Genomic DNA, 12,025 nt, shown 5'->3' with positions numbered 1-12,025 from the left:
AACCGCCTGTTTCTCATTTTTTCTTACAGCCGGCATCTCTTCTACACACACTGTCCACGCGCCGCGGGCCGGCCTCCGATTGGTTGCCGGGACTGTAAACACGGCGAACCGGCCAATCGGAGCGCTGTGCACGAGGGCAGCACGAGGGTACACGAGCCGGCCGCATGGAGCTGCCTGAGATCAACAGCGTAAAGGAGGGGGAAGGTGGGTGTGGGCCGCATATAAAACGGCCGCATCCGGATGACGGTGCCAATAGCCGAGGCAGGCTTGGGACGGAGAGGAGGCAGGAGTTCCTTAGCACTCCATTTGGCTATTACTCCTTTTATTTCGAGAAGACAAAGGGGGGAAAAACTTGCGTTTAAAAAAAAGAATTGCCATTTCAATTTTGTCCCCTTAAAATATTTCTGAGCACAAAAGCTAAGCTTTTCGGAACTCAGCCCACTTTGACCCTTTTGCCTGAGAATACTAATAACAGTTGGGTCACCATGGTGATGTTCAAGAAGATCAAGACCTTCGAAGTGGCCTTCAGCGAGCCTGACAAAGTCTACAGCAGCGGGGACAAGGTGGCTGGCCGTGTCGTGGTGGAGGTGGCCGAAGTCACCCGGGTCACCCGGGTCAGAGTTCTGGCTTGCGGGGTGGCCAAGGTCCTGTGGATCAAAGGGCCCCAGCAGTGCAAGCAGGAGATGGAATACCTTCGCTATGAAGATGTTCTCACCCTGGACGACCATCCAGCTGGTGAGCATCATGGTCTTGGGGTGGGATGGGGGGGGGGCGTCTCTGTGTGTTTTGCGTCTTCGCTTTTGCAAAAGAATTGAAAGCCCTTCCTGGAATTTTGAGAAGCCCAAAGAGTGGGTAGCTTTTGCAGCCTGGTCCTATGCATGGGGACTTCGCCGTAGGGTAAGGAGACTTGGGATGGCACCTTTGGCTTTACATAGGAACATCGGAGGCCGTCTTATATAGAGTCATACCAATGATTCCTCTAGCTCAGTTTGTCTACATGGACGGGCAGCGGTGGCTCTCCAAGTTCTCAGGCAGGGGTCTCTTCCAGCCTTACTTGGAGACGCTGATGGGGCTTGAACTTGGGACACTTGTGTGTGCAAAGCTAATGAGTTGGTTGGAATGGTGTCCTCTTCAGTGGCGTATATATACTTGGCTCTAAATACTTGGTCCAGTTCTGCTTTTTCTTGTTTAAACTGGCTTTTGGGGGCAGGTTTTGTTGTACTGGGTACAGCATCTTCCTGTGTTTTCTGGACTCTCAGTCTAGGTTTGAAACCTAGCACAGGCTCAGAATGGGATGGGAATGGAACGCTACCCCATTTAAAGACTGGCTTTCAAAACTTGCATCCCAGTCCTATGTGTGTTTACTTGGAATTAAGTCCCCATGAGCTTGATGGGGCTTGATTACTAAGCCCTTCTAAGATTGCAGCCTTGCAGGTCTGAGATGCAAGCAAAAGATTAGCATCAAATAGGCGCCAGCAGAGAAGAGAGAGATAATTTTCAGGTTTGGGAATAACTTAAAGCAGAGAACTACTAGGAAGTTGAACAAAGGGTCCAGGGTGATGGGTCACCTCTGAATAAAGGGCCAGCAGCAACTTCAAATCATTGTAGTTCCCTTGCTAAGCAAACTTCCGAGAGTACGGTATGTCCCAGTAACAGTTGGCGCAGCAGGGAACTGGCCAGCTGGGACTTCTGGCAGTGGATGTATTAATAGGTAGTGATTGCCTAGCAGTACGGGGAGTCCCTCACCCTGGGAGAGGGGTATAGTCGTCACCTTGGCTGAAGATCAGAGCAAGTGAGGAGAGCCAGGAAGATGTGAAATTCTTTAGACTGTTGGCTTCTGTAACTTGGACGTTTTGGTTTGTAATTGGACAGACACACAGATAGGAAAGGAGACTGAATTTTTTTAAACAGTTGAGACCTTAATTGCATGTGTGAGCAGCTAGTATTAAGAATGAGAAAAGCAGCAGTTCTTGAAATGCTGACTTGTTGGTAAAACAGAACATGGGGGTTCCTTAGGCACCACTCAAGCTTAAATCTCTTACCTGCTTAATTTTTTGAAAGTGCACTGACATTGATAAAAAACACCTTGCATTATTAGTCATCTTAAAATACTTAAAATCTTTTCTCTATAAGCCTAACACCTTTTCCTCTTTCTGTGGTGTCTTCCCAGATGCAGATGGTTCTGTGATTCTGAGACCAGGAAACACCTACGAGTACAAATTTGGATTTGAGCTACCTCAGGGGTAGGTATTGGCCAGACATGGCCACTGATGCGTTAGTATTAAAATACAGGATTTATCACTGCTTGCCTGCCTTTCCTGTGTCTAATGAGACATTTGTATTCTTTCAGGCCGCTTGGTACTACTTTCAAGGGCAAATATGGCTGCGTTGACTATTGGGTGAAGGCTTTCTTGGATCGTCCATCCTTCCCGACTCAAGATATAAAGAAGCGCTTTGAGGTCATGGATCAAATTGACGTCAACACTCCAGACCTGATGGTAATTACCACTTGAGCTTGTCCTTTGATAGCTTTGGTCAGTTGTCAGTCATCAGCTTAGGTAGATTTAGCGCCACAGCTAATCTGAAACAGGCCATCTTTCAGCATTTTTCAGTGAACTTTATTTCAGAATTTAGAATTCTCTCTCCCAGTTGCTGTTCAGTTGGTTCAAAGTCTTCACAGAGACATGCATCTCTGTTCATCTTTAGCTTGAAATTAATAGTCTGTGTCCAATTGTCTCATTTACTATCTGTTGAAGCAAGCTACTTGTGAATAATTAGTTATAACTCAAGGGGTGATTGAAGGTCTGATAAGGTACCAAAGGCTGAACTCCTCAGGCTACAGATAGTACATATGAACAGGAGCAACACTTTGGAAATTAGTCAATGTTGTATGTATGTATGTAACAATATCTTCTTGTGCATTTCTTTTCAGTCACCTGTAGCTGCCAAGAAGGAAAAGAAAGTGTCCTGTATGTTTATCCCTGATGGGCATGTGTCTGTTAGTGCCAGGATTGACCGCAAAGGATTCTGTGAAGGTGAGGCCTGGCTCCTTTCCTCTTCAGGAAATGGGAGTTGATGAGGAAGGGTGGAAAATTGGAATAAATGATGCAAATGGCTAGTAGTCAGACCTGTAACTGCTAGCTGTTCCTGGCAAGCCAAGCATAGTTCAAGGGTTGGAGATATAGGTGTCGTTTGGAGATTTAATAAGGAGCTTGGATGCAAGCAGGGAAAGTCATCATTGAAAAATGTGGCACCTAACTGATCTCAATGAAGATCTGCTCCAGTGGGCAAATTCTGTAGGTCTTCCACAACTAAATTTCTCCTTGTTGTTCTTACCAGGTGATGACATATGTATCAATGCCGACTTTGAGAACACCTGTTCCCGGATTGTGATGCCCAAGGCAGCCATTGTTGCTAAGCACACCTACCTGGCCAATGGGCAGACCAAGGTCTTCTCCCAGAAGCTCTCATGCGTCCGAGGCAACCACATTGTCTCTGGCATGTCTGAATCATGGCGTGGCAAGACCCTCCGGGTCAAGAAGATCAAACCGTCCATTCTAGGCTGCAACATCCTGCGTGTGGAGTACTTCTTGCAGGTGAGGGGCTTAGAAAGGCAACCCTCCCCTCCCCCCACCCCAAATCTTCCTTGTTCTTGGCTTCTGTTGAGGGCTTACAGAATCCCTACTCAATTCAAGCACTGAGTTCATATTCAGGGGTGAATTCTGGGAACTGCATAGCCCCAGAATCTATTTTGAATTCTAGGCTGTCACCTGAAATGTTTTAAAAAGGCATTTCCTACATCATTATTAAAACCGGCTAAGATACCTCTGGGCTTAAGACTTCCAAGGGAGATACATCCCAGTAGACTTAAGCCCTGACAACTTTAAGGACAGGACATTTGATCTGGATTAAAGAGCTTCACTGCAAGGTGGCTGACCTCTTAATTCCCAGCAAGCCAAGACAAAAAACACCATACTTCTGATATATTCTGTCTGAGAGATCTTGCATTTAATGACAGCTGCTTTCAAGCCCTGAAACACATCCCTGTAGGCATGGAGTAGCCCTCCTTTCCCCACATCCCCCACAGACTATATTATTTCTCTCAAGAAGTTACCACATTACATCTCACCACATATTTTCCTGTGGTTTTTTTGCAGATCTATGTCAGTGTCCCAGGCTCCAAGAAGATCATCCTGGAGTTGCCACTCGTCATTGGCAGCAAGTCTTCTGGCATTGGCAGCCGCAGCTCTAGCATGGCCAGCCAGACCAGTTCCGAGATGAGCTGGGTGGACCTCAACATCCCAGATGCCCCAGAAGGTGAGCTGAGCTTCCCGGATGCCTTTTTGTTGTTGAAAATGTAGCCTTCTAGTTAGGAGTTAAGGTGGGCCTCTGCAAGGACACAATTGCAGGGGTTGGAGGTCTTTAGAAAGCGGGTGGTAAGAAGCAGCCTTGTCACTCAGTTTTGGGAAGAGCTAGGATTTCTAAATTCCATCAAGTATCCGTTGCTCCAAACACATTACAGCAAGTATTTGATAGATTTAGGAAAGAGTGGACTGACGTGTATCTGTTTTTTCCCCCAATATAGCACCTCCATGCTACCTGGACATTGTCCCTGAAGACCACCGCCTGGAGAGTCCCACCACCCCTCTCTTAGATGAGCTTGACAACTCCTTTGACAGCCCCATCTTCATGTATGCTCCAGAGTTCAAGTTCATGCCACCGCCTACCTACACAGAGGTGAGACATCTGACTCTTGTCGCACAATAAAATGTGACTGCAGCACAGACCAATAAACACGGCTTGCAAGTGGTAGGAATAAAACTAGGGCGAAGAGATGGGGGTGTGGGGTTCACTGAAGAGCAGCCATGCAAAGCAAGCTTTGCAAATATTATTGTGGCTTAAGTAGGTTCTATTCCAAACTTCAGCTTTTGCACTCTACCTGAAGGGGAACGGATCCAGTTGCAAAGCCTTAAAATTTATTTCATTTATATGGGATTATTCTGCCAAGTCCCCCAAGGTGGTCTTGCAATTAAAAATAGTAATGCAAATAAATAGTACAGAATATTTGCAAGCTGACTTCTGGAGCTGATAGACCTTCATCTTACACACACCCTCTGTTCTTCCCTCTTTTCCAGGTGGATCCTTGCACTATCAACAACAATGTCCAATGAGCACCAATCAAAGGACATTTATGCAGTTGTCTTTTACCCAGCTTTTTCTGGACTTTTAACAATTGCACTCACAGAGATTATGCACCAGGCAGAAATTCCCTGATGAAAAGGGAAGGAAGACCTCATGGTGTCAGCACATCTCGTGGAAGACTTGTCGGCAAGGAGCTGAATTGAATGGCTATCTTTATGCCTTTGTGTACTTGCCACAGGCCAAGAGAAGCTATGTGGGTCGGTGGTGGACCCAGGCCTCGGCTCTCCCCTATAGCCAGATGCTGAAGTGAAACTTTCAAGATGGGACTGTAGGGTAGGGCAGGCATTTCTGAATGAGGGGAGGTGAAAGGCCAACAACAGACCAACAGTTTGGAAGAAATACTACTGAATGACAACCAACAACCATTTGTATCTGTTCAAAATTGTTTTGAATGTGGTGATTTAGATACATGAGGTTGTATGTCTGAAGATTTTTCAATAGGACAAGCAAGCTTTTGGTAGTTTGTTTCTTGCAGTTTTTTTGAGTAAAAGTGCTTTTCTCAGGTTTTAAAACCTAACACCCTGATCTTTGGGACACTTAGAAAAAAGTGTGGGGAGAGTTGCTAGATGGACAGCGGTAGGTTGGTAGGTGTTGCTGCAGATGCTGGATGGGATTGGGGTTTTCTCTCAATAGCATTAAGTGAAGGAATGAGGTGAGAATAGAAAAGTATAGCAGGTGGTGTTAAGTGTTAGGTTGTAATAAACACTCCATCCAAAGGGGCAAAAAAAAAGCCCCAGGGAGAAGAACTCCCAACTTCTTAAGAAGCAATAATTTTGTGTTCTTTTGTGTTTGCCTATCGAGCAAATCAAACACTGTTTAGAAGTCTAGCTTTCTAAAACAGTCTCAAGTGTTGTTGTAATGGACTTTTGTGGCACTTAATTTCTGTGGTTTTTGTTCTGTTTTTGTCTAATTCTACGTTCTCCTTAGTATGTAAACAAGCAAACATTGTATAAGGGAGAAAAATCACTATATGCCTATTTTTTTCTTATCTTGAATCTTTAGTGTTGTGTGACTATAAACCAATGTTGATAATTTGGGGTATGGGGCAAGTTGTTGGCAGCCTTGAATGATGCAAGGGCAGGATCTGAGGCTCGGGGGGGGGGGCAGCACTTTCCCCCACCATCTTCTTGAGAGGTTTCTCATGCATTCCCTTGCTTCCTTGGTGATCAAAAGCCCAGCAATATCTAAAGACCAATCTCTATATATTTTGTTGAATGGTGCCAAACAGCTTTGTACTTTTCCACAAAGCTGACACAAGCAGAATAAAATCGAGCATGGCTTTAGGCTCGTGTGAAATCAAATAAGGAAGCATATCTATTTCTGGGCTGCTCTTCTTCACCCCCCGCTCCTATATTTTTCAGCAGATAACTTGGTTTATTCCCCACTGATGGAAAAATGCACTTTCTTTAAACAGTTTTTGAAAAACAGCACTGCATATCTAAAGTGTTAATTGATCCCAGATTTTGTCACTCCAAATATCTTGTCACAAGATCCTATATAAGTGACAGGTGGACATAAATTTGGGTGTACTGATTTGTTTTCCTATTGTGTATTTTGTTGCTTTGTTTTGCTTTATTTTGTACTGGTTTGAAAATTTATATTTTGTACTACTGCAGTTCTGCAGAACCCCCCTTTTGGGGTCATGTTTCTAATAAATGTTCAAAAATTGAAATGCCAGTGTCTTTGTCTGCTTAGGCATTCCTGGAGGGAGGGTAGGTGGTGGGGTGGTAGTGGTCAGTTTCTCACCACATCCTCAAATTTTGCACGTGACCATGCAATTGTAAGTGGGTTTGCATTAACTTAATTTGCACAATGGGACGCGGGTGGCGCTGTGGGTAAAACCTCAGTGCCTAGGACTTGCCGATCGTATGGTCGGCGGTTTGAATCCCCGCGGTGGGGTGAGCTCCCGTCGTTCGGTCTCAGCTCCTGCCCACCTAGCAGTTCGAAAGCACCCACAAGTGCATGTAGATAAATAGGTACCGCTTTATAGTGGGAAGGTAAACGGCATTTCCGTGCGCTGTGCTGGTGCTGGCTCGCCAGAGCAGCTTCATCACGCTGGCCACGTGACCCGGAAGTGTCTTCGGACAGCGCTGGCTCCCGGCCTCTTAAGCGAGATGAGCACGCAACCCCAGAGTCGGTCACGACTGGCCCGTATGGGCAGGGGTACCTTTACCTTTAATTTGCACAATACATATGGTGAACTGGATATAACGGGATCATAAGAAGGGAAATCTCTAAATTCATGTGAATGAAAACTACCAAAAACCCATCTTCATAGAACTGAAAGGGACACGAAAGCATCATCTAGTCCAACCCCATCAGCAGGAATCGCAGCTGATGGCATATAAAGAAATGGTGTTTCTAATGCTAAGGGGAGCCAGTGTCGCACAGATTCAAATTCCCACCTTGCCATGATGCTCAAGGGGTGGTGATGTTGGGATACTTGGTTTAACTTGCCTAAAGGTGCTTGTGGCAATAAAAGAGGTATTCATATGTTCTGCCCTCAGCTCCCTGGACATTAGTGGTAGACTAATGTAACAAAAGTACCAAACAATAATATAAAATACTGGACTCTTGGCCCTGTTAAATCCAAATTACGGGAAAGGCACTTCACTCACTGGAGCTTGTAATTCTCGTCTTCCTGCTGGATGTTTTTGTATGAGACCCACTGAACTTGCCTAATGAGAAGGTTTAAAAAATACATATCGAGCAGCTAATTTGGAGACTCTTGTTGGGGCAATGCCTACCTACCTATTAGCTGCATAAAGTCTCAAATACTTGTAAAAATGTAGTCAGTTCCATTTGTGCCTCTTGCTTCTCGGGTGTGTAGGTTGCAAATCGGCACTATGTTTCCCTTTGGCCAATCAGTATAGCAGCAAGTAATGGGGTTGAGAGGAACTCTGAGAGAACTTGAACCCTAACGCTGCTAACTTAACCATTGCTGGGAGCAACTGAGGTCTTAATGATACCCTAGAGGAGGTGATTGGCATAGATGTGGTTAGGACACTGGCAGAGATGTGAAAGCCAATGGCCAATGCACTCTTGCTTTGTGGGGGATCCTTTGGGAAGCAGAACAGAAATCGCCACAACGTTGATAAAACCTGCTGTTGAGCGGAGCGATGGAAGTTGTCAAGACCACTGATCCATTTAACCCAGCTCTGCCTCTTCTGACTTTGCATTAGTGAGCTTTCTGCCTGGGTAAGGTAAAGGTAAAGGGACCCCTGACCATTAGGTCCGGTTATAGCCGACTCTCGGGTTGTGGCGCTCATCTTGCTTTATTGGCCGAGGGAGCTGGTGTACAGCTTCCGGGTCATGTGGCCAGCATGACTAAGCCGTTTCTGGCGAACCAGAGCAGCGCACGGAAACGCCGTTTACTTTCCCGCCGGAGCGGTACCTATTTATCTACTTGCACTTTGACATGCTTTCGAACTGCTAGGTTGGCAGGAGCTGGGACCGAGCAACGGGAGCTCACCCTGTCGCAGGGATTCAAATCGCCGACCTTCTGATCGGCAAGTTCTAGCGTCTGCCTGGGTACCTTTTTCAAAACTCAGAACCATCTGCACATTCAGCTATGCCCCCCCCCCAGCTCCCATACATACTCAGATCTTGAATTGCCTCTCAGAGAGAGTTTCAGAGGGTTTTCAATGAGGGACAGGGCCTTTTCAGTGGTGGCCTCTCCACAGAATGCTCTCCCAAGCCAGGCCTGCCAGGTGCCAACATTAACACTCTTTTGATGTCAGGTTTAGATGTACCTCTTCTCCCAGGCCTTTGAATGACTGTGATGATCTTTCTTATTGCTGTTTCTATGTTGTGCATTTTAGGGACGGGGTATTGTTTGAATCACTAAACTTGGTGGCGGGTTTGTTTTAATTACATGTGTTGCCTAGAGACATTATAATGAACATCCCGGAAAGGCTGCCTGGCGCCAGCACTGAACATCCTCGTGACTCCAGGTAAAACCCTTTTATCTTCTCCCAGGACAGCATATGACTAGTTCTCATGAATGTTCTGCTATTAACCAAAGAAAATGTTTCCTACTGCTAATGTTTTTTCTGAGTCTTTTTCTGGATCATTTAGCTCCTAATTTTTTGAGTTACTTAAAGATATATATGTGTGTGTGTGTGTGTGTGTGTGTGTGTGTGTGTGTGTGTGTATGTATATGTATATATATATTGGCAGTAAGTAACAACAACAACAACCTTTTTAAATTTATTTTTATTTCCACAGTGGGAACAGGATGTTGAATTAGATGGGGCATTGGCCTGAATCAGCAGGCTCTTCTTATGTTCTTAAGGCTGGTCAGCACAATGTATGACAGTGGTTTCCCCCAAGATCTCAGGCAGGAGACTTTGCTAGCTTTGCTTGGAGATACCTGGAATACTAGGAAAGGAACCTGGGACCTTTTGTGAGCTTAGCAACTGTTTTGCCACTGAGCTACAGCCCTTTCCCCCTGGAAACCCACCAATGTTGGCAGACATGCTCCTTTTTGTCTAATAACGTCTCTGTGTTCATTCCATTTTTATACTTTCACCTACGCCCCCATTTATACACATTTATTTATACCGTTAGCATGTTTACACAGGAATGCAGGAATGCATAAAGATCAAATAGATGAGAACTACAATAAATTAAAATCAACACATGCCTGTACCCCATCATTCTCCTTACCGTTTCAAAATTGAAAAAAGGCTAATTTATCCACAAATACTTAACTTGCAATCTCTTATGATATGTTAATTTGATATTTATCATAACTGACCATATTCCCCATCCCCTAATCCATTAAAAAATGGATTGTTTTGAATGTGTACTATATGCACAGGCAGACATACACTATTTTCATGAACAGCAAACAATCACACAGATTTAGCCATTTTGGAACCTAGCAAGGACATTTTCAAGTTTAACAGAACTCATCTTCATGCAAGGAGTTTTTGAAGAGTTCTGTGAAAGCTGAAAGCACACGTCCTTCAATGCGAACCCTACCCAGCCCTGCGAAAGATGCTGTTTCTTCAATTAATATATTTTATCTCTTCTCCTTTGGAAGCAATGTCAGCGACTGCCATTAACAGCTTCACTCAGAGGAGTCAATAAAGTTAAAAGGGTACATAAAAACAGAGAAGAAACTTATCTCTGCTTGGCTCAGCATGGCAACCGTGTTAAATGGGCAAGCCGCCAGCCATGTTGGTAAGGGAAACACAAACAAGCTTAATCGCAAAGGTGCCCCAGATAAGGTAGATGAAATCTTGCAATCAGATCAGAGGGCAGTGGCCTGCAATTAAATTGCCCTAAGAGAGGTCTGGCAGTTGTTTGTTCTAATGGCTCGTGAGAGATGGGGCTGGGTAGGAGGTGGCTGCAGCATGTATACGTGAGATAAAGATGACTGCACGTCATGTAGAATCTTATCTGTCTCTCATTGCCCCGTCTGTGCACAGAGCAGCGGGGCAGCTGAGGTTTCATAAAGCCTTCTGCTTCCAAACAGTCCAGACTCTGAAAATTCCACGAAATGGGCTCCTTTGTCGCTCAGCACATTACAACAGGACAGAAGCGCTCCTTTGCAGACACTGCAGCCGACACACTAATGTGTCACGACACCACACAGTTTGGAAAGCTCTGAGTTAGACAATCAAAACACAAACACTGGTCAGTAGGCAAGCAAAGATGGAGTGAGGAATCCCAGCCCACTTGCAAAAAATTTGATCCCAAGCAAAACCCGTCTCACGTTGCTAGGGGGGAAAGTGCCTCTGAGTTTGTGCAAAGGCTCCTTTCCCTCACTGCTTGAGGCATCTTTCATAGCTCAGGCTGCAGGATCTGCTGAGAGCCGCCCAGGGTCCTGACCTCACCTGTATTGCTCTAATCTGCATGGAAGAGGCACCAGTTATTGCTCCTGCTTCTCCCATGACCCCAAACCCCAGCAGGATGGGGGACCAACTGCTGTGCAGTTACAGAGCTGCTCTGTGAATCGCGGGCTCCACTTCTGCCTTCTCCCACTCCTCTGCCCCTGACATGAAAGGTCCTGGCCAGGTACAGTATCTGAAAAGACCACCCAGAGAACTCATTGATCTAACCTCCTTCCACCTCAACTTGATGCTTCATAAAAAGAATTGAGATTTAGGTGTGCAATAATCTTCTTTTTAGGGGGGAAACTTTATTGAAGTGAAGCAAACAAATAGACACAGCAAAAATAACAGAAACAACAACAAAAACAGGAAAGTATATACGGAAGAGACAAATGATTTTTTTAGGAAAGCCAGGTTTCACCTTGCACTGTGGAGAGGGAGCCTGATCCACCTTGCCTGCTCCATCTTGCTTTCAAAATATTTCCGTGATATTTCCTTTTTCAAATATGTAGAAATATTTGTTAATGCTCAACAATATTCTGCTGTGCTCATGTTCCATGTCTGCTCTGAGGATGCTGTGCAATGCTTTTCTTTCAATACCTTCTCTCTCTTTTTCTTATTTCCCTCCTGTAATTTTGTCCTGGTCTTTATAATTTTAAAACTTCAGTAAAAATTATATGAAAAGCAAACAAACCCCAAATTGCAACCAGCTTGCCAAAGCGCAGCTGGTGGGTGCTCTCGCCAGCATCTCAAAGAGCAGGAGAAGAGACTTTGGGCCAAGAGAAGATGGTAACCTTTGTACAACATGCTTTGGAGAGAGGACTCTGCCAACGGGCTTATCCGACACCACTGCTGAAATAAGCCAACACTGTTGATCCCCCTTCAGCCTAGCGGGACAGGTGGGAAAGGGCCAACAGGCCAACCAGGGTAAAGTTGAGAGGGAGTGAAGAGGTGGGAGGTAGGCTGGGGAGGGAGGGAGAATA

At 45.2% G+C, this 12,025-nt stretch overlaps 1 protein-coding gene across 1 annotated transcript; it reads left to right on the top strand.

The window, feature by feature from the left end:
* Positions 1 to 239: 239 nt before the first annotated feature.
* On the top strand, positions 240 to 6,874 carry TXNIP (thioredoxin interacting protein). Its single transcript, XM_081842495.1, has 8 exons — positions 240 to 735; positions 2,171 to 2,243; positions 2,351 to 2,498; positions 2,933 to 3,035; positions 3,340 to 3,596; positions 4,158 to 4,317; positions 4,586 to 4,737; positions 5,136 to 6,874. Exons 1-8 carry the CDS (start codon positions 486 to 488, stop codon positions 5,169 to 5,171), a joined length of 1,179 nt encoding a protein of 392 aa, XP_081698621.1. The 5' UTR covers positions 240 to 485; the 3' UTR covers positions 5,172 to 6,874.
* The last annotated feature ends 5,151 nt before the right edge of the window (positions 6,875 to 12,025 follow it).

This window comes from Podarcis erhardii (assembly GCF_964252035.2).
Source record: "Podarcis erhardii genome assembly, chromosome: 15".
In the NCBI taxonomy this organism is placed as follows: Eukaryota; Metazoa; Chordata; class Lepidosauria; order Squamata; family Lacertidae; genus Podarcis; species Podarcis erhardii.
Note: the sequence above shows the minus strand (reverse complement) of the source record. Positions and strands in the feature narration are given on the sequence as shown.